Source organism: Homalodisca vitripennis, chromosome X, assembly GCF_021130785.1.
Source record: "Homalodisca vitripennis isolate AUS2020 chromosome X, UT_GWSS_2.1, whole genome shotgun sequence".
NCBI lineage: Eukaryota > Metazoa > Arthropoda > Insecta > Hemiptera > Cicadellidae > Homalodisca > Homalodisca vitripennis.
In genome coordinates, this window is record NC_060215.1 from 75,833,776 (window position 1) to 75,859,500 (window position 25,725).

The 25,725-nt window shown below is 29.6% G+C and overlaps 1 protein-coding gene across 22 annotated transcripts in view; it reads right to left on the minus strand.

Annotated features, from left to right (window-relative positions):
- LOC124369221 (muscle calcium channel subunit alpha-1-like) overlaps nucleotides 1-25,725 on the minus strand; it is a 413,179-nt gene that overhangs the window by 16,001 nt on the left and 371,453 nt on the right. For 15 of the 22 annotated variants that reach the window (XM_046827077.1, XM_046827074.1, XM_046827072.1 and 12 more), the window contains 5 exons: nucleotides 23,927-24,028; nucleotides 22,597-22,698; nucleotides 21,140-21,178; nucleotides 9,068-9,174; nucleotides 3,846-3,965 (listed from right to left, as the gene is read on the minus strand). In XM_046827077.1, coding sequence (XP_046683033.1) covers nucleotides 3,846-3,965; nucleotides 9,068-9,174; nucleotides 21,140-21,178; nucleotides 22,597-22,698; nucleotides 23,927-24,028 — 470 coding nt within the window. The remainder of the gene's footprint in view (nucleotides 1-3,845; nucleotides 3,966-9,067; nucleotides 9,175-21,139; nucleotides 21,179-22,596; nucleotides 22,699-23,926; nucleotides 24,029-25,725) is intronic. The other 7 variants (XM_046827078.1, XM_046827088.1, XM_046827091.1 and 4 more) reach the window with 3 other exon arrangements.

Here is a 25,725-nt window from a genome sequence, read left to right on the forward strand (position 1 = left end):
ATTATTTTAAATCTGTTCAAAACCTATGTTTTTATCAGATAAAAATATAAAAACTTATTTGTTTAAAGTGACTACAAATTTTTATTTAGACCCAAGACAAAGTCAGCAAAAAAGGACGCAAGTAGAATTCTTAGAAAACTAATTAGTATCTATTTACCATTTAAAAGTTGACATGATTTAAGTCATGCTTCAAATATTAACATCATGTGAAAAGGTGATAGATATGTTAGTATTTAACCCTTAAACTGCAGAACAATTATAGTATTAAATCTTTGGTTGCCGTCTAAATTGACATAACCCATCAGCTGCTCTCTAAGTGTTAATGCTTTAAGTTTTATATATAACAAGATAAATAATTCAATTTAACACAAACTCAAAAGAAACAATTAATGTCATAGTTACCCTATAAAAGACATTTGAAATGTTCATCCATTCAAATGTTATTGTGGTAACAGTGGGTTGGGGGAGGGAGACAAGACTTTATATAAAACTGGCATTTGTTTGAAATCACTTAGAACAATTTATTTGTTACTTGCCACTGCTACAAGCAACTTTTTATTTCCTCCACTGAAATGTAATTGTCTGTATTCAACAAGTGTGGATATATTATATTATTTCTCACACATAACTACCTTTTTCTAAAATTAACTAATTTTAAGTAACAGAATAAACCATGTAAATTCCTCACATTGCAAAAGTCTATATTTTTGTTTGGACAAATGTGAATACAACTATTTTTTTCTTCTTAATATAGATAAAGTGTACAGACATTAGTAACCTGTCGTACATTAATACTCTAATAGTTGACTACATTTCAACCACAAGAATTTTTTCACAGTGCACATAGAGTTACTCCTAGATTCAAAATGTTGATCAACTTATTATAGCTAGACTATGTAGCACTGTACCTAGCTAGATCTTAAAGGAAGAATGTACCAAGTGTTTACGTCTTGGTGAATGGAATAGTGTGCAAGAAGTGCATGAAGAACTGCTACCATCTGTTTGAATGTCAATAAAATTTAGCTGAAGAAGGAACGCTTGGAAAGTTTATGAAAAGCATAAATCATTTACTCAAGGTTTGATTACCAAAATTTCTTAATGTATGGAATAAACTGTGTTTAATGACTTCTGAAAAAAAACTAATCTCAATGCAGAAGTGTAAACGTTATGTTGACAATGCCAAATAAACAATGAAAAATAACATATTTTATTAGCGCATAAAACAAATTTTATCTAATTATTTATTTTGATATGTTTGTTTAGTGTTAGTTAGGTATCCAACTTATAATAGTAGTCCTCTGATATTGGAATAACGATAACAAAAATTAAGTTCTTCAGAAATATTTAATATACAATTTAAAATCTAAAATTAAATTTATAGCTTTTAGCATATACCATACCATACAAGAAGTCTATATTAATTAAATTCTTCTTTAATGCTGAAAAACTTTTTTTCATTTGGAAAATTTAGTTATGAGTAACTTTTTATTGATTACTACACATAAATTCTATGACATAACAAACAATCTTCATACAATGGAATCCAACAACAGCCAATTGTTGCAATTATGGGCCATCAAGGTGTTCATATGTCATTGCAAATAATTAATCAATCAACTCGCACTTTGTTTAATTCCCTAAACAAATATTTTTGAAAAAGTAAAAATGCATAAAAAGAAAACAATCTTATTAAATACCATACCGTACAGAAACTTACTATTGGTTAAAGTATATTCATCACAGGATTTTACTATTTTTGCAAAAGGGCTAGGTAGGTCTGGCTCCCCAGGACTCCCTCTAAATAGACTATTACAAAACTTATGAAAACATTATCATTAATACAACATAGTACAATAGGTATATTATCTTAACAGATTTAATTAACACTGGTTTTTTACGTTTATCACAAGATCAGCATGTTGATTAATACATTTTAAATACCTTCAATTTATTTTCATAACCTGGTGATTAAGTTTTGTTTTCTTTAAGTTTTTCCCAATAATTAAATGTGCATACTGAACACTTTTTTAAATGAAGAAGTTACTGAAGTTGTAATTGAAGTTGTTTAAAACTTGGCAATGCATAGAAGTTCAAATATTTCCAAATCCCTCAATGATTTTCAAAATTAAGGATAAATAGAAAACCTTAAAATCATAATGGGTTAATCTTTATTTATTTGATAGTTATTTCCTTCTTATGTTAATTGCATATAATTTAATTTTCGATGTTTTGATCATAGATTTTACTCTTGTTTCATGTACTACATATAAACTACATAGTTCATGACAATGATGAAATAGCAAACTTCATTAAGTTCATATATCTTAGTTTAATACTGCAATTTATAGTTCCGAATACTTACAACTATATCTTCTATCATAATTGTAAGATATTCTAATTTAAACACGGTTCTTAAAGTTTTATCGCAAGTTCTTTAAATCAAAATTTTCAGATGTGTTACTTCATTACTTGTATTCTAGATATTTACAATCGCTTGATAATTCTAATTTATATTGTTCCCCATGATATTTAGTTTAGTTGTTAGCAATAGCTCTATATTTTAAGATATTTTTTAAAGAAGTGTTGATAATTTTATGGAGAACTAGTGAGTATTTATGGTTTGGGGGAATAAGGACTAACGAACTAAATTTTTCACAATTTATATGTATAATATTATTACCAACAAGAAAATAAATAAAAGAAACAATAAGATTTTTAAGTGGAAGTATTTTTATTATTATATTTAATAATCAACAATACAAAGTCAACAGTAATAGGGATCATGTTGTGAGCTAAAAATCTCAGCGATAATTCCGCAATTTAATGACTTATTTCAGTCTGCTGACAAGTGACAAACTGATTGATTTCATTTAGGCAATCTTCCACTCTAGTGGTCTTCTCCTAAACAAATAATTTAACTACAAGAAACATCAGTATAGCCCTCCTCATATCTCTTAGCTCATTTGTTGTTCAAGTTTCTGTGAAGCAGTAGATCATGGCAGATCTCTTTATAATGGTTTTGTTTTGTTAAAAAATTCTTTTTATTTAGGTTTACATGAGCTTAAAGTAAAATTTAAATATCATTTTAAATGAAACTATCTTTATAATATTAGTACTTACCGCTTCATAAATAAAAAATCCATACAACTGTTATAAAATGAATTGTAGAATGTATACAATGATAAATGTGTAATGGTTAACAAAATTGTTTTCAATATTGTATTTTTGTGGAAAATTGTTACTTTCCATTATAAAAACCTTTTTATTTTTTAAGTGGACAAATTCATCAAGATAAATATATGGTCTCAATAATTATGTATGTCTGTTAATTTTTAAATACAAATTTCCATTTTCAAAGCAATAAACTCAATTCTAAAAAAAAAAGATTAAAACTGAAAGTAGAAGTAAGTTTTCAAATGTTCCCTAACTCACACATTTACGTTTTTACAAAATATCTGTTTTCATATAAAATTTTTAAAATTTATTGCAAATACAACATTATTAACTCTGTTTGTGTGTTTTACTATTTTTTCCAACAAACTTAAAAAAAAACATTGAGGCAATAAGATATGATAACAGTGTATGGTAACTAACCATTATTTGGGTAATACACTACAAAGAAATAAATATATGCTTTTTTAAATACTGTAGTATAGTAGTTCATTTTTCAGTAAGTAATGAGTTTTAGTATTTGAATACCATATTACTGTTAACTAAACTATATATAATTGATCTAAAAGGATTCAAATAATGCAAGTAAACATATATTTATTTTTAAAAGCTGAGTTGAGGACCCTGGAATGTCAGCATCTAGAAGGTGAGTAAAGATCTTGACTGAGACTTACTCTATGATTTGATACGGGTGATAAGTCATGTCAGCATCCCCATTGGAAACTGTTAGATGCCGTAATGGAATCATAGACTCATCTTCTGCTGTTTGGCCGATGTCCTGCATTGACTTTTCACTGAACAGAACCAATTTCCATATCAGTAGATCCGGTTCAAGTGCTCTCTTAACAAAGATGACACTGCCACAACGATCAGTAAGATAACACAGAGGGGGAAGGAAAAATAGAAGATCTCTAGTGTTACAACAATGTTGTTGAGCAACCAGTGATACAATCTTAGCTAACAGAAATACGAATAGCTGTGGGATGGACAGACCAGTTTTGAGGTTCAAGGTTAGGGTGGATTAGACTACACACAGATCAGACAAGTGCTAACACTGACATTTACAGCGAAGAAAGTGTGAGAGACACAGTAACATTTAACACATACCACATTCAGCAACAACCATAGCAACTAAACAAGCTATTTCTGATCGTGGTGTCACTAAGCTATGAGAACAAGAAGACTAAAATGAGATCTTTATTGGTAGTGTTTAGTGTTAATACTTTTTCGTTCACAAAGGAATCAAATAAATGAAGTCATACTTATTATATAAAGAATAAATAACATGTAGTATATTAAAACCCGCTCTTACTGACTCCATGGATCAATATAATAATTTAAGGAATGAAAAGATTTGATTTCAATAATTAATTCTTATTGTTTTCAGAGCTTCCTGTTGGCCTCTAATTCTCTATTTCTTCTGAAGAGCCATATATATATATATATATATATATATATATATATATATATATATATATATTTCAAATAAGTAAAACTGCCAAACACAAGTTTTTTTAACTTTCCTTTTTTATTGAACTTTAAAAAGTATTATTAAAATTAGTTCAGCCATATGTCTCAATTTTTTGTGATAAAATTATTTGAAATAAAAGCCTTCTCCAAAACATAATCCCTCTACTTTTAATTTAACTAACAACATTTTTATTTATTTTTAAAGAAACTTCAAAAGAACATTTTTTAGTAGTATAAGGGACTTTTTCTAGAAATGTCAAGTATAAACACAAGTAATTTGATACAACATTTTAAAATACTCTTAAGTTAAAGTGTAAGTGATATTTACAATTTTTTTCTATTTTATTTTAAAAATACAACTACGAAAATAAATCTACCTACAATGAAAATCACCTGATAAAAAGTCAAATACGATAGCAGTGAAGAATACATCTTTTCAAAAAAGCAATAAACATGTTATGTATACTGCATATACTGTATACTGCTTATGTACTGCATATGTAAACTTCATGTAAAAAATGAAGTAATACATATGCAGTAATGTTTTCTTTTTCAAATTTGGATAATTTCTTACGGATTTGAGAAAAAACCTAACTATAATATTGTTGTAATGATCTGGCATATGGCCCAAAGGAGATGATGGCATAGATTTTGCTAATAACATTTTAGAGGGGAGGAGGTTTAAACATGTAATAGGATAGTAACAATTTGATATATAAATAAAACAATTGAATTGAAATGCTACTTGTAATTATTTAAATAGTAATAATTAATCTTCTAAGATCATCACCATAATATATAGTTGTTTTGATCAGTGGTTTTTCTTAATTAATAAAATCTGTCAACCACACTTTTCAAAACAGATAGTTATTGAACTGTATTCAATTTTGTTTAAATATGTCAGGTAAAGATATATATATATATATATATATATATATATATATATATATATAAGCAACAAGCCAGTTAAACTCGTCAGTAATTATAAAATGTTTGGGTGGAATAAGACATGGAGCCTAGAATGGAATGGACATCGCTAATATTGTTTCTAATCAACTTTTACATGGTTAGGAATAAAATCTTGCATGTTTCTTATTTGCAGAGTTTTGAAATGGATTATCACACAATTTACCCCCTTTACAAAATTGGGATTCATAGCCATTTTCAGATTTTCAAAAATGGACCAATATGGGTGACATTTAGAATTTTAAATTACATTCCGTAACTAAATGTGTGCACTGTCATACTTAGATGTTTAGTGTCATGTAATTCATGTTTACTTTAACCATTATAACCCTTTGATATAGAAAAGCACTCCATAAAGTATGATCAAGCATTAAAAGAAGTGAAATAACTCCTTCAGGTGATTCTTCCTGGATACACTCTTACTCCAGTAAGAATCAAACCTCCGGATTACATTTGCAATTCAACTAGTATGAAAGGAAAATCACCAAAATTGGTTTAAACCTTGAGGTACATCTTCTCACAAAACCTAAGTAGAGTCTGACATTCATAAATTAGTCCAAATGTAAAAATCATTAATGTCATTGTAATTAAAAGGCATGTACAAAATTAATTTCAAGGTGGTAAATCTTCTATAATATAGATGCCATCACAACGCACTAAATGTCTACACCATAATAAAAATAGTATAGACAGATCGTTCATAAGTTTAAGGAATAAGTGTTATATGGACATGTGCAAGTTTGAAAATATTGGGAAGACGATGAGTTACCAATTCATTGAGTAGCATCTATTCAATAATTGATGATAAACATAGCCCTTAATGACTCAAAGAAGGGTGACTTAAGCATTCAACCCTAACATGTGACGTCAGGGCCCTCCGTAGTTTTGATCCATCTCAAGTTGTACCTGTATTATTACTATACTCAGTTATGTACATAGAATGTTTGTAATTTAAAGTATAATTACTTATAATATGGCTATATGCAATTTGCAGATAAATTTTAAAGTTCAAAACATATTTTTAACCACAATGCAATACAATTTTGTAATAGTCTGCACGTTTGAACTGTACAATAATAAAATGTCCTTTGAAGATATTTAGACCAAATCGTCACAAACTAACCTAAGGCAATGAATAGTTACTCAAATTTTGAATAAAAAGATCGGTGACAAATTGAGATGCTCTGTAAGCTAAGTAAACAATGGATTAGTACTAATTATAACGTTATTACTATGTTAATTCAATTCCATAACCAAACAGAAACATTTACTGTAGCCAACCAGTTTTCAAGTATATGTGGACAGATTTTTAAATAATTTGCTTCACTAGTAATGCGAGTAAGCCAATGTGCTACTATGCTACTTATTGTTAGTCCATGTGTCACACTGAAGCTACAAATGTATAATATATTTCATGCAATGGAATTATCTTGTATTAACTGGATGGTAAACATAAATATAACAAATAAGTTATTGTATTCTAAATTTAGTAATATTGTTATATTAATATATTCTGATATTGTTCTTCCTGAACATGTTCAGTTGGCTCAGTTTAAAACACGTCGTAGATAACAAATGAAGATCACAGTAAAAAAACTAGGTTAAGCTAAGTTTTTTAATAGACAACAAAGACAATTTTAGCTTACAACAGATGTTACAAGACAATTTTAAAATGTTTTTAAACACTAAAATTATAGCCACACTAATACATTAACAGCTAATGTTGTATCACCTTTATTACAATGTCTTTAAACTGAGATAGAGTTTCCAGAGATTTTGGCAAAATGGTTCTTAGCTCCTTTATTTCCTGTACCATTATATATCTGTTATGTCTGTGTGAGAGAGCTTAAAATATCTTGAATAACCGAAACCAGTCAACATTAATTCATTCATATAATATAAAAGCGTTAGTGAACTTTAGTGAGTTCAAAATAAAGGTAATCACAGATGTTTATGGTTTTACTTCATTTTACATCAGAGATAACCTTTAAATCCTTGCATTTGAGTTGTAAACACATAACCAAATCCAAGTTTTTTTTAACTATGAAGTAAAACTGTGCAATGGTGAATCTTTTATAGGGCTACAAACGCTATTATAGTGCTCTGGTTCCCAGATCATACAGTTATGTAGACTTGCACTTTATATGAAAAATATCTTTATCAGAAACCAATATTTGATTTGAGTAGTTTCTGTAACATTACTGTCAAACTTATTAAGAATGTTACTGCACTTATAATAAATACATTTCTTTTGATCAATTTATAAAAATCTAATGTCTCTGTGGAATTTTTTAAGTATGTAAACATAACTGTGAAGGTTATTTTGGTTTGAAGTGGTTTGTCTGAGTTCCAAACTACATTTGGTTATAAATTTCTATTAAGTTTCATTAACAGGATTGGAATATGTATTCTATGTTTTCTCTTGATGTTCTAGGTTGACCAGAGCATTATTTAATTCTAACACAACTCATTTTTAATTGTCCGTATAAACATAAAGTGCTTTAATTAAAAGGAGGTTTATTTTCATAAACTCACTGATATTATCTTTGCACACTAGTCACTGATTTCAACTTAGCAAACCACAAGACAGTCCTGTCTGCTAAACATACACCATTGCACTGAGCTACTGGCTAATGTCACAATGCTCAGAACATTTTGCGCATACTTTTAAGGTTACAAGCTACACGTTGGTGCCAGTAGTGGCAAAGTCACTTTAAAAAATTAGTAACAGAGGTAAAAACTTATTGAATGTCAGTTTAGATCCTAGTTAACTTTATTTTTGACTGTTGTTTATATTTGGAAACTGCCATCTCCTTTTTCTACAAGCCTGTTGTGTTGCTATGTAATATGAAACTTTAATTTAGAATTTAAACAATTTGTGTTAACACTCCATTAGAGACAAGATCAAAATAACAGGCTAACACAAATAAAGTATTTATTTTCTACTCCAGCACTGACATGTTCCACTACTTCGGTATCCCTCTCTTTATTTGTAATAGATATTATAAGAATACATTTTTAACATAAAATAAACACAATACACATTCAAACATAACAATATAACTTAAACACTCTCAAAAAGCCCATACAAAGGATGGTGTAACAATTTTAACTTTACAGAATTACAAAAATATTAGTTTAACATTTTTATATTAATTGAACAAAACAATTAGAAAATGGCTCAACAATTTTGAAGACTTCAACCATTACTATTAAATCCATCACACAAATGCAAAACAAATAAGTTTTAAGTTTAAGACCTTTGATTTAATCAGCACTCTGTGAATATTAATTAATTTATGGGAGGTGAGTAATAAACAGATCCAAAAGCCTTTTCAACTACGCATACAAATGAAAACATTGAAACAGGGATAAAAAGTTTAACAATTTGAAGTTTAGGCATATGTAATGGAAGCAAGCTGGGGATGCAAAGAATACGAGTATGTAGTTCCAAACTTACCCAGGGACAGCAGGTTTGACCAAGCTGTTGAGGTGGTTCATGCCATCTGTGACAGCTCTCTGGAGAGAGTTGTAAGGCAAGTAGTCTATTGAGTTTGTTGGTGACACCTGTCAAACATTCATAACTTCAGTTTGCTGTGTTAACAACAACACTTACTATGGTTACAATAATAAGGAATATTTCATAACCGAGTTACAGTATTGGTTATTGGTTGTGGTTTATTATTGATACTGAAGGTAATTTTTGTAACAGGATTTTCACAAAAAAATTACCAAATGACTATAAAATCCTTTTCTTACATGATGTACAGAATAATTAACAATTGATAGTTAATCAGTGTAACAAAACAAACATATAATACAAATTTTTTTAAATTTTGTTATAATTTGTGTTAAGTAACTTATGTTAAATGTTTTTTAATGATAACTCTTTTAATTTAACTGTCTTGGATTACTTGATTTGCATTGTCTATAAAAAGGGATTTTTGTTAATAAATAAATCTGTTCAAATCCAACCAGATGCATCGTCAGAGATCATTATTTCAGAGGCCAAGTACAAGTTAATACCTAGCTTATAAACATATTGCACATGTTAATTAATTTTGATATTAAAGAAACTGATAAAATTTTTCACTGCCACATTAATATAGACTTAGCTAGAATTTAAAGAATTGAAAAGGATCAGTCTAACAGATAAGTTATCATCTAAATTACTAAAAGCAAAAATATGGATGAATATTTTGCTGGTCTCGGTATTGTGACACCGGTACATTTTGCTGGCAATCAAACTACAGTAAAATCATATTTAAGAATAAGTTTTACAAAATTAAATATTCCTACCTCTTGATACACGAAACCTTATTACTGTAAACAATTTAATGTTGGTCTATTTTCCAAAAAACATTTTGTTGGTTTTTTATATTCGTACCTGAAAGTGTACAAAAAAAATCGTGGTACCTAATAATGTTTCAAAACTCGAAGTTAGCGAGTTTTACTTGCTTGAATACACTTTGATTTTTCTGTTTTTAATGTTAAGAAATAAAATATAGAGATTGTTGAGTAATCATTAAATATTTAAAATGTTTAACAATTTTTTAAGCAGTAATAACCTCCAACATGCATGTTTTCAACATAAGCAGTGAGGTAGAGTTCCACAAAAAGTATAAATGTGTTCTACTCAAAATCATTTTAACACGTTCACAACATTAATGTTTTTCTGGACTTGTTTATTTGCTGTTGAATTTTCAATAATAATGGCAAAAAGAACGTTATCGGTGTTTGTTATGTCAAACGTCTAAGTATAACGAGAAAGGTATGTAGGCTTCGCAATTTTGCATAAAAACTATTATTTAACTATATATTTTCAATTTATCTCCGTACACCCCAAGCGGAACCTAAAAAATTAATTTACCTTAAAATCTAAGCAATCATGCGCTTGACGGAGTACATGATAGTCTGAGGTATTTATTTAAGCGTGGGATCAAATTTAACAACCCACCAGGACAGGCAATCAATAAAAACGCAATAATGAAATATATAGCGCTGTGTACCCCATCGGGCGCACAACACACTTTACAAAAGCCCGGTGTGTACCCGATTGGGTACACGACAGCAGTTGTGAAAGATTGCGTGTACCCGATGGGGTACACATCGTCATGAACGTGTTAAACTCATGAGTTGTATCTAATCATTTTGAACACTAAATTTTAACATTGGTTATGTAATTTTTTCCAGTAACCACTTTTCCATTTGATTATTATAGAGCTTAGTTATGAGCATGTACACAACAAATTTATCAAATAAAACCTGTATTGACCTGATAGCTATAATTCAGTTGATACAAACAAATCTGAATGATCTTATATTTAAATATGCATCACAATGGTAAGAAAACATAACCATTCTCCATGCTATGGCAACACAGGACGAATTTGTTTATTAATTTTTATAACTCCATCTTTTATAGCCAAGCCGTCAAGTCACTGCCTACCACAAACCTCTCAATCTTCTATCACTACTTACAATATTTGACAAGAAGTTATATTTTTAATCAATATCAAAGTCAAAGTCAAAGAATGTCTTACTTTCCCAGGCGAAGTTAGGGCTAAAAAGCCCTCTCTAACACAAACTGGGGACCAATGGTTTAAAGGTGTCTTCCAAATCAACACCAATGTCTGGGCAGACGGACTGCTTGCAAGGACAGGATCACTCAGTCATTACCCATCCAAGCAGCAGCCATGCACAACGTTGCTTGATTTGGTTATCTTAACCGAGTACCCACTACACTACACCATTGGCAAATATCAAACAATGTAGACAGAAAAATATTTGTACTGCTTTGTTTTAAACTTCCTCAGCATATTATACTAATATATGACATCAAAATATTGCATGTAGATTCTTAATTTACCATTGAGAAGCATTCCTATAAGAAAAAAGTGGTTTGTAGTTTCATAACAAAGAGCATTTTACATTTACATGACATATCTTCTAAATAAGTTTGTAAAATCAACATATTATTACACTAACTCAGATCTTTTGATACAATTTGCAAAAAGAATTCTGTGTTAAATTCACAAAGCTATTAATTAAAGTTTTTTAATTAATTTTAATTTTGAGTATTTTTTAAAATTACAGTTCTTGATAAAATAAATATATGTTTAGGTATAAGTACTGGAAGTTTTTAAATGTTCACTGTATCACTACTTCAATTATATATAATTGAAAAATATATTTAAAATATAGTAACTATGAAATATAAACGTTAACTTATGTTTCAAACTTTGTCACAGTGAATGTAATGATATTAAAAATGTTATTCAATAAAACATTTTATGAATATGTAAAAAGATTTGAATTAAATATACCAGAAATTGAAGGTTTTTAATATTAAACCATTTACAGCTCTCAACATAAGCTGTGAGTGTGTGGAGTGCTCATAAGTTAATTCACAAATAAAATGTGGACTCACATTTACATCTCTTGATGATATAAGATTTTTAAATAAAAATTGTAAGTATATTTATAATTAAACACTTCTAAGATATTTCAATATTAAAAATTGTAATCTAATCCTTCCACATAAGAAAGTAAGAAGTCATTCATAGAATAAAAAAGGTTGATATTTTGCCCTATGATGATGTACAGATATTCTCTTTCATGAGTTCAACCATAATAATTTATCAAGGTAATAAAATTTCTCTACCACATGGTTTATTATATCAATCCATACGGTACCTTTCTAGAAAAATGACTCTATTTTTGTGAAATAATTTAGATACACTAAATGTCCTACTTAAAATAAATTTTGAATTCAATGTTTTACTTTGGATGAAGTACCAGTAAAATCATTCAGTCATTACGTCTGTAAAACATATTTGTGCTTTTATACTTGTATAATTAAGTAAAAATATTAGTATAGTAATCAAATAAAACAGTTTTTTAACATTTATTTGTCACACATATTTTGGCATTCTGCCAACTTCGGTGCCACTGAAGACAGCGGAATGCCAAAATGTGTGAGTAAATAAATGCTTTAAAAAAATGGTTTTAGTGTATTACCATACAAATATAAAGATAAACCAATAATGTGGAGATAATAACATAAGTAAAAATAACACATACACAAGTTAGCCGTGGATTGTACATTTTTTCACTGAAGTATAATATATAATTCAGAATAATATAGTGCAGTCTGTAAAAAATATTATTACAAAATATACTAGTATTACTCAAATTAGGATAAACTTGTCTTTCGTTTTCATGGCAGATATGACAAATGAAATGGGCAGCCACATAGCTTACGTATATGGTGAGGTGAGTCGGGATACTGTTTTCCTAACAACACGGAATGTTTAAGACAAAGGTTAATCAGAGATTATGCAACAAGTTAAATAAACATATCAAACCCAATAAAGTTCTCTGTAGGCTAGTTGTACAGACACATACTCAAGTGTGATTGTACAAAAAATGTACTTATGAGAATGAAAGCATAGAAAACAAAGTTATAACTAGTTTCCAAGGCCATTTAGGTAGACAAAATTATTTATATTTCGTTTTGTTGTCTACTTTAAGGATATTACCATTTTACCACAGATTATTACATGAATAAGATTTATGAAACTGATGAAGACATAGGTGGATTGAAAAATAAGTTGATGTTATTGTGTGTATTATATTGTCTCAGAATATATTTTTTACTTTAAAGTATTGTAACAGCTTTTAGTAAATGAAAAATTGAAAAGTACAAAAAGCATTTGATAAAGGCTCAAAAACCAAACAAGAGAGATAGTACTAGAATAGCAAGTTGTGAAGAACGTTTGCCCATCACTATACATTGGTGACTATTGTTAAAATACAATAGCGAACCTTTGTTAAAAATCTGACAATGGAGTGTTGCGCAGTCAACATTGTAACACTTGCTAGGATATGGGTGTAATAGTGGACAGAATAGCAGCACAATCTCCTCCTATGTCCTCCTCTTCACTACCAATATCTAAGTGTATGACCATTTCACTTAGCAATCAGCAATGAAAACTAAAGTCTGATTTGTATCTAACTCAAATCACTCATTGTTTGTATTTACTCACTTCCATGTGAGTAAATTTGTTCCCAAAGACAAATCTATTGGTTTTTGGATAAAAATTGGAGGCTTGAATTGGATATGGTAAACACTACAGGGTTCTAGGTGGTGGTCCTGTTTCTAGCTACTTCACTAAATACATCTGAGAGTTAAACCTATTATGAATATAAACTACAGAACTATCAACATGCTTTTTTCTCAAGCTTATATGATACTACCATTACCAGATACTATAATTTGCAAATATAATGTCTGTTTATAAGAATTCTATAATTATCCTAAATCATGACATAGGTCTTGTGGTGTGTTTTAAACATGAACATCTCAGGTTTATGTTAAGTTTAGAAACAGATACATTATTTTTTGCATAAACATTAGCAGTTCCAATTATTATTGATTACAAATTATATTAAACCACAGCAGATGTAACAATTAAAATTTAACATATTTCATGAAGGCTTGCAAATGTTAAAAAACCCATTAAGTTAAGAAGCACCAAAAGAAGTGCAATTGGCAAATATTTCCTTACATATTTAGGTCATAAAATAGTTCATTGAGAAAAATACATGTTCTCACCTATAAAATTCTTGATTCTACCACAATAAAACATTCTCAAATATAAGATAAATTGTATGTACACTATTCTAGGGGAGAAACACTTCAATCTACATTCGAGCATACAACAAAAAAGAAATGTGCCATCCAATTTTCGTAGCAGATAAAAAGCTTAATGAATTTGGCTAAGCACAAAAAAATGTATTTCTTCACTTGGTGGTCAAATAAATAGCGGCATGGTAAGCAAAAATCTATTGTTGCAGCCATAAAATTAGGTGAGGAAGAAGTGAATACACAGTTGTATTTATAAACTTTGTATCTACTGCATATCCAGGGCAAATATATACAGTATGTTAAAGAAGTTTTTGTATAACATTACTCTCATAAAAACCTAAGTTTCTTTGCAATGACCAGTTTATTTATCACATCACAGATATAAAATGAGGGATAAAAAGAAAATCTTAAATAATACAACAGGTAAATCTATGGGATCTAATATTCCCTTTTGTCATGCAAAGCAGTATTACTAGTGTATTACTTTTTAACAGACAGCATCAAATACTGTACTGAGCTTAGGTACTTATAATTACAATATAAACTAAAAATACTTTCCTATTGTTTCTTGACAGTATCCCGACCTGGGGTGAAAACCAGTAAAAATATATTAGGATGTATTTACCAAACTTCTTCAGTGATGCACATAGATAGCTCATGTGTGTTGGCAGGTTTGGTTACATAAAATCTTTGTTTTGAGGAACTCAATAAAGCAACTCTGTACGGTGTTAAACCAGGCTATTTGTGTGGATATTCTACTGATCCCTACGTTCTATCCAACGATTGTGGAACACTATTTTTATTTGTACAGAATAATGAGAATGTGGTACTTAGTACACCTAACAAAGTACATAAAGCCAGTATAATGGGGACATTCGTTTATAGAATTTTATCATCAAATTTCTATTTGTTATAAATAAAAAGGGCGAGCAATGTGATTGATAACTATTCCAATCCAAAAACCTTATCTTTCTCGAGCTTCTGGGTATGGTTCTTAGTCACCCAATAAGTGTTTTTTGCATTCCAATAATGATAATAATGTTTATTTACATTCATGTTGGGCATATGCAGTGTCAAATTTAGTGCCTGCATATAACTCATCACTGATTCAGAGAATTCAAATTTAAAACGGCCCCATTTAAGTTAGGATAAACCGTTTGAGGTCAGGTTTGCAGCTATGTTTTCTGCCAATTTTAAGTTTACCTTTAATGTTATATACAACTAGACCTACTGTATGTCATCAAAGATTTTCTTCTCACTCCTTGTGGGTCTCCAGTAGACTAGAAAACAGTTATTCAGTTGGAGATCTCAAATATGTAAATCTGTTGCCAAATTCTAATCCCGACAATTATTTTACTCTAAAATTGATTCATTAATAAGTATTTACAAATGTTTAATCTTAACAGGTTAAATAATTTGATTGTTAATTAAACTACATGACAATGAAGACCAGTGTCTTTAAGTGTTTCATACAAAGATATAGTTTGATCGTTGTTATAAACAAAATTTCCATTACTGACAGGGCAGTATGTCCTGTCAAATCATTATTTAGCTAAATAATAACAGAACAGATTAGAAATCAAGAACAAAATTTGTGCCTTAAAAAATGTAATCATTGATTACTTACCAAATGAAATTAATAGACTGAATCGTTATAGTAAACCAAAATAGTATTTCACTGTTATATTTCTCTTTTAAAGCATGAATTTTTTGAATCAGACGAATGATTATGTGAAATACCTTAAAATAAAATAGTTCTCACTTTTATAGGAAAACCGTCATGACTCACCTTTTTTCATTTGCATCACATTACCTATCATTGTTACTTTAATTCAAAGAACAATTTTTAACAAAACTCCTTATTTTGTACCGGTTGTACATGAAATACTAATATAGAGTAGCACTTTTTCTAATTTTCAAAACTGCTGATATCTTGGAAACTAAGCAACTTTTACTAAGGTAATGTCTTGTCATTTGGACTATTCTGTAGCTAACTTATCACTTCTTGAAATATTAACATTGAATGATGGGACACCTTGTATAATGCCTGTACAGTTTTATTATTTTAATTTTACAGTTAAAATCCTGCCTAAGCCGGAGTACTTTTTGTGTTTACTGTTAACCTTGTACTATACAGACTCTTAGCTTAACTTTGTCTTATCTTGCAGATTTGTAGTCACAGAGAATAATCTAAGTAAAACAAAAAAAGGAATCAGCCTCTCCATTAAAAACTAGATTAGTATAAAGTATTTTACAAAAATTAAAACATTATGTTTCTTGAAAGCTTTAGCAGATTTCAATGTATACAATCTTTGAACAATCAAAAAATGTATTCTTCAATAATTATTAAAAAATATATGTATGTATATGAAATTTAATGATAGCAAAAATGTATTAATAGGTGTCAGTATAAGACTTTATTCTTACAAAAGTGAATTCACAAATACTTCCTTCCAGAGCTGCATATTTCCAAAGTTAGGTACAAGACATATTTTATTTATATAGTTCCTTTTTACAAGGCACCCTTAAACTTAGTTATTTTTAACAGGCTTCAATACAGTAAGTACCCTATTAACCACCTTCGGATAAATAAATAGCACTTCGACTTAACCGTCGTGTTGCCATTCCAAGGAATGAGTAACATTTAAAGAAAATATAACAAGTTTTACTGTGATTTGACGATGTTACTCCTGTCCTAGTTCTGAGGTATCTCTGGTAGTTCAGTAACATGGATGAGAGGGGTCATATTTTCAAACAGTTCAACACCAATAAAAAACTTGATTTTAATAGACCAAGAAATTGTTTTACCTGTAATTCATAATATTCAAGAAGAAAAAAAAGGGAGGAGGGAAAGAAGAAACAATTTACCACACAGATGTTATGCACAGGGGCAGTGTCATATATAGAAAAAAAAAACAGATTCAACAGCTGTCAACATGAAACTTATTGAAAGTGGTATGACTAAGCATTTAACAGATGGCTTGAATAGGTTTTGTTTCTAAAAAGAAAATCACAGACCTTTTAAAAGTAAATTATGGTGTAAAATACATAGTTTAGATCTTTATCATACATAGTTTATACACATACATACTATATAGATACTACATGGTTTAGTTTTCATCTTTAAATCTTAGAAAAAATGTTACACTTCAAAATTAATCATATTTTTTTATATTAGTTACTTTATATTTAATAAATATGGTAAATGTTTGTAACAGTATTTTAATAGCTTTTCTTCAGTACCACTTCAGTTGCTTTTTGTTAGCAACATCCTTAGTAATTAAAGGTAAAACTTCTCTCAATTAAATTACGCTCATCAACAACATTTTATAGAATAGGGAATGGTAATTTTCATTTAAACCGACTTTTCCTTTATCCAACCAAGCTTCAGTCTTTTGAATTTGGTTAAGATGGTATCTACTGTAATAACAAAAAAATGTTTCTAAGATTTTACTGTATTTTCCTGTAGCTAAACTATAAGAATGATTTACTGCATGTTACTTCTAATGATGTGTATAATCCGTGATGTGTATGTATATATATATATATATATATATATATATATATATATGTTAGAAATTAGAAAATCCAAAAGGCTGGACAAACATTCTACGAGTACTACTGCTCAATAATGGCTGAATTGATCCATATGTAACTTTCAGGATATAAAGTTGGCAACCTTTTGATGACATCTGATCAGCTGTTCAATCATATTTTTAAACATAGCTCAAATTGTCTCAGAGAATTGCAACATGGAAGATCAACGTGCTGTGATCAGATTTTTAGTAGAGAAAGGTGAGAGAGTTGTAAAATCCAAGAAAGAATATTAAAAGTGTGTAGATGCAATTGTTTGAATCAATCAAATATTTACAAATAGGTAGTATAGTTTCAAAGTGGCCGTACAAAAGTTTCTGAAAAGTAACGCAGTTGACGACCAGTCAAAGTTGGAACTTCCTCTCTTGAATCTGGAGTTGACATGTTTATTCAGGACAATAGTCATATCACTGCTGAACTGATAAGTATAAAAAGAAACCAAAGTGTTAGAACTGTCCATAAATTAATCACACAAGCTGCAGTACAAGAAATTTTTTTGCGAGGTGGGTATCCAGACAACTCACGGACGCTCACAAAGAAACCCGACTTCAAATCAGTCATGAGATGAAAAATAGATATTCGATTGAAGGAGAAGGTTTTTTGAAAAGAATTGTAATGTCTGATGATATATAGATCCACCAATATGAACTAGAGTCAAAACAACAGAGCCTTGAGTAGAAGCATACAACTTCTCTCACTCGTAAAAAATTCAGGACCTAGCCATCTACTATTGTAAAGTCATGCTTACAATATTCTGGAATTTTCAGGAGCCAATTTAATGTGATTTTCTTGAGGACCAAAGAACAATCAACAGCCAGTACTGCAGTGACATATTGGAAAACAAGATAGGACCTGCCATTCAAACAAAACACCATGGGCAGAAAAAAGGATCTTGAATGAAGGCTTCATGACAACGCCCGTTCACATATTGCACAACTGATGAAAGAAAAAGCCTCAGAAACTGGGGTTGGAGACCCTTCCATATCCCCCCTATAGCCCTGACCTCATCACATCAGACTTCCATCTGTTTTGACCTCTTACAGAGGGTCTACGAGGCAAACATTTTCAATCCAATGAAGAGGTCAGAAATCAGGTGCAAAAGTGGCTTTGAGATCAACCCAAAGAATTTTATACCCAGGGCATTTACAAATTAACAGAGAGATGGGACAAGTGTATAAGTGTTGCTGGGAACTATGTTCAAAAATAACCAAATTTTGTACTGATTGAATAAACCGTTTTTGAGCAGTAGTAATTTGTCTCATTTATCACTTATTGAATAATCTTCTGGTTTTGTTTTTATTATTTTGCTTCTAAATAATTGAGTTTTCTTTGACTATTATCCATAGTAGAATGTTATCAATACAAATTTTAAAAACTTTGCCCAATATATTAGTAACAATACCTGTTGTCTGAAAAGTGAAGGATTTGTACAGTTAATTTGTACAGAAGGAATTCAAAATATTTCATGATGAATAATGGAATAATTAATTACAAAAATTAATATTATATAAATGTAGTTGTTGAAATAAATCATATTAAACATTAGTAAAACTACATTTTTTATTTGGGAGGTTTACTTAATTTATAGTATTGCTTTTAATATAATTAATAAAAGTTCATCATTACAGGTAACTTAATATAATATTTCAATGCAATTCAAAACACCATGTATAGATCATCTGAAAGATTTTGGTTACAAAATTAATGCTAGGTACTAATAAAATTAACCTTGAAATTAACCAGTTGACACTGATAGCAACTGTGAAAATTATCTGTCTGAGACTGACCTTATGTCAATTAAGAGTCACTTAGTGATTTATTTTGTAATTCTTAGCAAATGTCCGTGTTACTGGTTGAGGCGGAGTCTCTGGGCATAGCTGTATAACTCCATGTCCGATAGTATTATGATTATTGTAAATTAAATATTTTTAACATATATATTATTAAAATTGTCATTGTTAAAAACTCCCACAGACAGTGAGAGAGTTCCATATAGTAAATCATTTGCTGTAGGAAACAAATTTAATATGTACGAAAATACAGTGTTATTTTATATGGAAATTTATTGCTGAATGAACTACACTCTCTTGACATGTTAAAAAGAGGACTTGGAAGAGAGAGCTGATGAGAATTCTTTTCGATGGAACACAAAAAGTGTGGTTAAAAATCAATGACAAAAAGACCAAATACGTGCATTTCCCAAGACAACACTGACCACAGCAAACTCAACAAAAATAAAAGATCACAATTTTGAACAGATTGAAAATTTTATAAATCTGCAGATAATAATATCAAATGAAAATATTGACAGAGTATGGAAGATGGAAAGCAAATATTGGTGCAGCGAAGTCCCAGCTAGGACATAAATGGTCATGGGGATAACGTTGACAATCTTTAATTTGTTATTCCTTGAAAGGTAAAGAAGACTATACAAGAACCTCATTGTCAAAGCTATTAAACATTTTTCCAGTGATATTGTCAACAATTTTGTATGAAATGGTAGTTTACATGTTTATAAATCAGTAAGTTTTGCACACACTAATTTCCAATACATCTCACTAATTATCTGGAAAGTAAGTTGTTGGGATCAGCAGCAGAGTGTTATAACATTTGTATAATAAAATTAGTCTTGCATTTTAATGAGAACCTTCATTTGAATATAAATGATGAGGAAAATTAGTTGATTGGTATTATTTATAACAAAAAAGATTTATGGGATTAATTTTGGTATATTTTATAAACAAACAGAGATTACGTTTCATACACTCTTTCTCTGATGCTTTGTAAATGTCATGTACTTTCTTACCCCGAACCTAAATCCTCTTGCATTAATTGTCATCATCAATTCATTAGTAAAGTACTCATACTTTTTTACTATTTATGAAACTGTGTAAGGTCCAAATTTCTCCTTAATAAACAAGAATATTTTTATTTAGTTACTTTAAACACCTTTTCTACTCCTTGGTCCCCTGCAAGAGATGCCATTTCAATACATTATGATTATATGAGATTAGGCTTCATGGCAGGCATAATTATTGTGATTGATTCTATTAGGAGAATAGTAAAATAGTTGATTTGAATACCTTATGCTCGTAATAAAAGTTATACAGCTTAATTTATGCATAGCTAATTATCAACTGTAACTAAATTCAATCGTTTTAGTGAATAAAAAAGTACCAAGCAGAGTGAAGATTTTGGAAAAGGCAAATTAAAATAAAGCAAAGCCATTGCTCTTTTCTAAGCACAACATAACAAAGCAATATGAGTAGCCATTTCTTAGCAAACTACCTTTCTAAGATTTCTTCCAGGGATGTCCAGATGATTCATCTGCCAGAAAACAGAATATGTAAAACGAAAAGTACTTACCAATCACACAAACAACAGTGGAGCAGTTTGTGTGATTTATTTACCACTTGAACAAACACACAGTTCAGAATACAATATATTGTAGTTTTGAAATAAATTATGGCAGACCAACAAGTTCATATATTTATCATATATTTCAACTATTCCAAGCTGATTGTAACAATGTATAAATAACACATACAAAACTTTAATAAACTATATGACTAATACATAATCTGAACATTTTGGTGTGGCTTATGTATTAATATTGTAGCAGGAAAGTTTAGTTGTCTACAAATTTATAATAGCAAAATCATTGTATTATTCTTGTACTTTGATTCAAGCTGAATTAAACATCATAGATTAACCTAAAGATAAAACTTAAATCATGATATAATAAAAAAGGTGTGCTATACACTTATAGGAACTTTTACACTGATATCAATTGTATATTGTATGTAATCAGTCATTGTAAGCTATCTTATAATGCCACGCCCTACCAATTACAGTACTGGATTTTTTTTTATTTTACAAATTTGTTAACATAGAAGATTATCCTATCAATTAACTGTTCTCACGGTGTTTATAGTACTAACAATAATCAGTAGAACTTTTCTGTTGTGACTTACTAACAGCCATCACAAGAATTTGGCTTTAAGAGCCAGCAGTACTGGTGCCCATCTTGATTTGAGCCCCATAACCTCAAACATTTCTACCTTCTACAACACTTGTTTTATTGTTTTAAGAACTTATTTAATTTGATCACACATTTAAATTATGGGTGATTTTAGAAAACAGAATTAGTTGTTTTTTTTTACTGTTTCCACAGTAGTATTAACAACTATATAACCTTGTAAGGAAATATATACTTAAATTATATCAGAGTCTGTAACTGGTTCCAATATATTTACTCTGCAAATGACGCTGCATAAGATTACTTTATGAAGTAATGAACCGTCTGAGAAATCACCTTCTTTATTATTATTGATTCAATTAAAATTCTAGTCCATTTATAGTTTTTATTAAATATTAAAACTAAAATATCACTTGAAATATATTTTTAAAATTTTTACATGAAATATATTTTTAAATTGTTTACACCAAATCATTGAGATTTCGTGACCTTAACGATGTCACAGTCTTACTGATATGAATGTGGTTAGTTTAATTAGTTTTTTTTTAATTTCAATTAATAGTTTTAGATGAATTAATTGAGTATGTTAAAGCTTAGGATGAGGTAAAATGCAGAGCAAGAATTCCCGAGTGTATAAAAAATAAAGAAAGAATAAATTATTAGACAGAGGCATATTAAAAAACGATAACAAACTGAAACAATATAAACTCTAGTGGTGAGTTAAACAATATAGAGAGTACAACAAATTTTTATACTATTTAATTACCTTGATATTAGTGGCATTGGTTTTCAGAGATTTAGCTCGATGGAAGCTCCCACGACCACGTCTCACTGAGGACCAAACACTCCCAAACAAAGAGTGATTTCGCTGAAACAGGGTACATTTCAAAACAAATATTACTTTTGCTGAGAAAGTGGAAATACAATGTATGATAAATAACAGGTTAGAATAGTTAACGTCTTTCAACAGTGGCAAAACATATTAATTTTTAATAATTACAATTGCTATTATTGCAGTATTTAATAAAACGTAACAGTATTATAATCACTTAAAAATGCTGATTTTCAGACACTGCTTACAATATAAAATTATGTCTTATGTGGGTGGATTCGAGAGTGTATCAATTAGCATCCGAATTTCACCAAAATCGTTTGTATTTACTAATTTTAGAAAATTTTCTGCACAAATATATACAAATAAAGTTGTTATCTTTTATATACATGCATGGTATTTATGTGACGGATGATATTTTCCAGACTGTGAGATGTGAATGAATAAACTGATGTTAACGCAGATTTTTATTTTGATATCACATTGGCTGTCTAACAAGATTCACAAAAAGAGATTTAGAGTTTTTGCTCTATTTTGGCTCCATTTGACCATTGTATCTGTTTGTTATCCTATCTATTACACAATATGCTTATTTTTGTATGATTACACTGTCATATCTAGCCAAATAAACATTTATAACAAAATACCCTACCATTTCCATCACAATTCTTATGCCCTGTGTGTATAGGAATTTTTAGCATGTTGGAGAAATATTTGATACTTTTTTTATACATAGTCATGATTGATCAAATAAAAATTTAATTACTGCAGTAGTACATCCTTAACTTATAATTACATAGTTTTAATTACTTGCTTTGTTTGGTCTATAGGATTGTTTCAAAAATGTTTTATTTTGAAACATTTTTCATTTAAAAAATTGAATTTTAAAATATAGACTGGTTTCTAGCAGCAGCCACTTATGACTTGTTCACTACATAATATGATTGACTTGTTTACATAAATGTGTGTTATTTTTTAACTTTCCTTTATAACAAACTAAAAAATAATGCTGCATATTCTATTAGGGTTTTCCATGAGAAATTGATTACTTTCTAAGGCTATAAACAGCATAAACAAAAAATCATTATAGGCACAAACGTGTGTGTATCACTTTTTAGATATTGCTAACAATTGGAAGTAAGTTTATAATGATGGTTCACCACATACAAAATTTTGATTATCTGAGTAGGCTTGGTTCCATGAACTTTGGATAATTGCATATCTAGAGTACATATAAAAATAAAATCATTATATGAAAACTCACTCTGTGCATGGGTTCTGGGTTGTCATCAATGAGCTCTTCCAAGTTGCCTGAAATCGCTCGTTTCAGTTCTGGTCCTGCATCGTGCAATGTCCGTAAACCAGCCTATACAACGAATGATATATTTGTTAATAACAAAATATTGCAAACTGTTTATCCTAGTTGTACAAGGAGCTAAAGTTTTGGATGAATAATTTACTTTCAGTAGGTACTTAATGCTTAGAACACTTTCCATTTTTAACATTATTTAAATGTATACTTTTAATTAATAATGCTATGTAATTATATATTAGGGATAACCATTTTCCTTGTATGTTTTTATAATTTTGGAATAGCCTCTATAACAAATATTTATTATTTAATATATTGTGAGTGTGCAAACAAATCACTAACACAAACACCTGTTGTTTTAAGGGTAAAGAAACATCCTGATGTGATTCACTGCTCAACAGTCATGATTTGGTATAGAAAAGCAATGCAATGAAATATAACACAAATAAATGATAGGTAAGTACAGAGTTAATGTGAAAGTTTATTCCAACAGGTATGTGTGATTTTGCATCTGTATTTTATAACTGATTCTTCAAGAAACGAGAATGCTATCTCAGGATTGTTGAAGACTTTTCAGTGTGTATTAGCAATGTCACAAGTGGTTAAGAAGGTTATTAAAAGATGAAATCGTTTCTCACAAGTACATATTAAGAAAAATCTTAATTTTTACAAAACTGAATACAAACTCATGGGGCATTTCTATTCCCAGAGCTTAGTTGAAGATTGATCTTGCATAAATATGCAGCTAAATTTGTACAACACAAGAATGTTAAACATTATTTGCTCACATATATAAAATGTGTAACATTTGGCACACAATTGATATTGATTTTACTTTAAAGAAAACTGTTTTATATTACTTATATTGTTTCTTTATACATTAATGTATAATCAATTACTAATACTGATTAAAATTTCTTTAGCTTGGTTAAATTGCAGGAAATTAAATAGTAACCACAATTAGTTCCTCTTTGTGGTATTTCCTTAGCTTAACCCTTCGGGATTGGCATTTAATTTATATGATTGACCTCTCAGATCGCCTGGTCACATCGGTGACCATGGCTGTTCTCTGCATCAGGTCGTTCAGGTAATTGATTAATGACCACGTCCTGTCCCTACCTCTCGCTGGTTTACCGTCCAGTACGTCACGCCATTACCTATGGCCTACTGTATAGCGCAGTTATAAAATTATCCATTTGTGGCTGGAAAGTGCTGCAATCTCTCTGGTCAAATAAGTATCTCAATTAATATTTCTATACTTACAGCACATATCACAATAAACATTGCAGAATTGTTTTTATCCAAATGTCAGCATCGCTAAAGCTACTATGGCGCATCCTATCAATGTATTAAAATACTAGTGCATTTGGTGGAGACAAAGCTCAAAATATGGAAACGATTTTATATTCTGTTGATACTAGAGACCTACTTGAGACAGATTGTAATTTTATTCTGAAAATTAAAACACTTTTAAAACAGGCTAACCTAATGTAACTTAAATTATATATTACTTGGTTCGTTTGAATAATAAATAATCACTAAAGTTTCAACCTTGAAGCTAAAAAAACTTTGTAAATTGTTTGAGAATTTCATTTAAATCTCAGACATTTAAAGAGCCTAAGGTCAAATACTGCCATTTATTTCAATCCCAGTAATAGTGACATACATGGTTAGATGAGCGCTGAGTGGTAATGCAGAACACAGCCGGGCACTATGCATGGCCCAGAGAGCTGAGAGGACAACCACCTGAG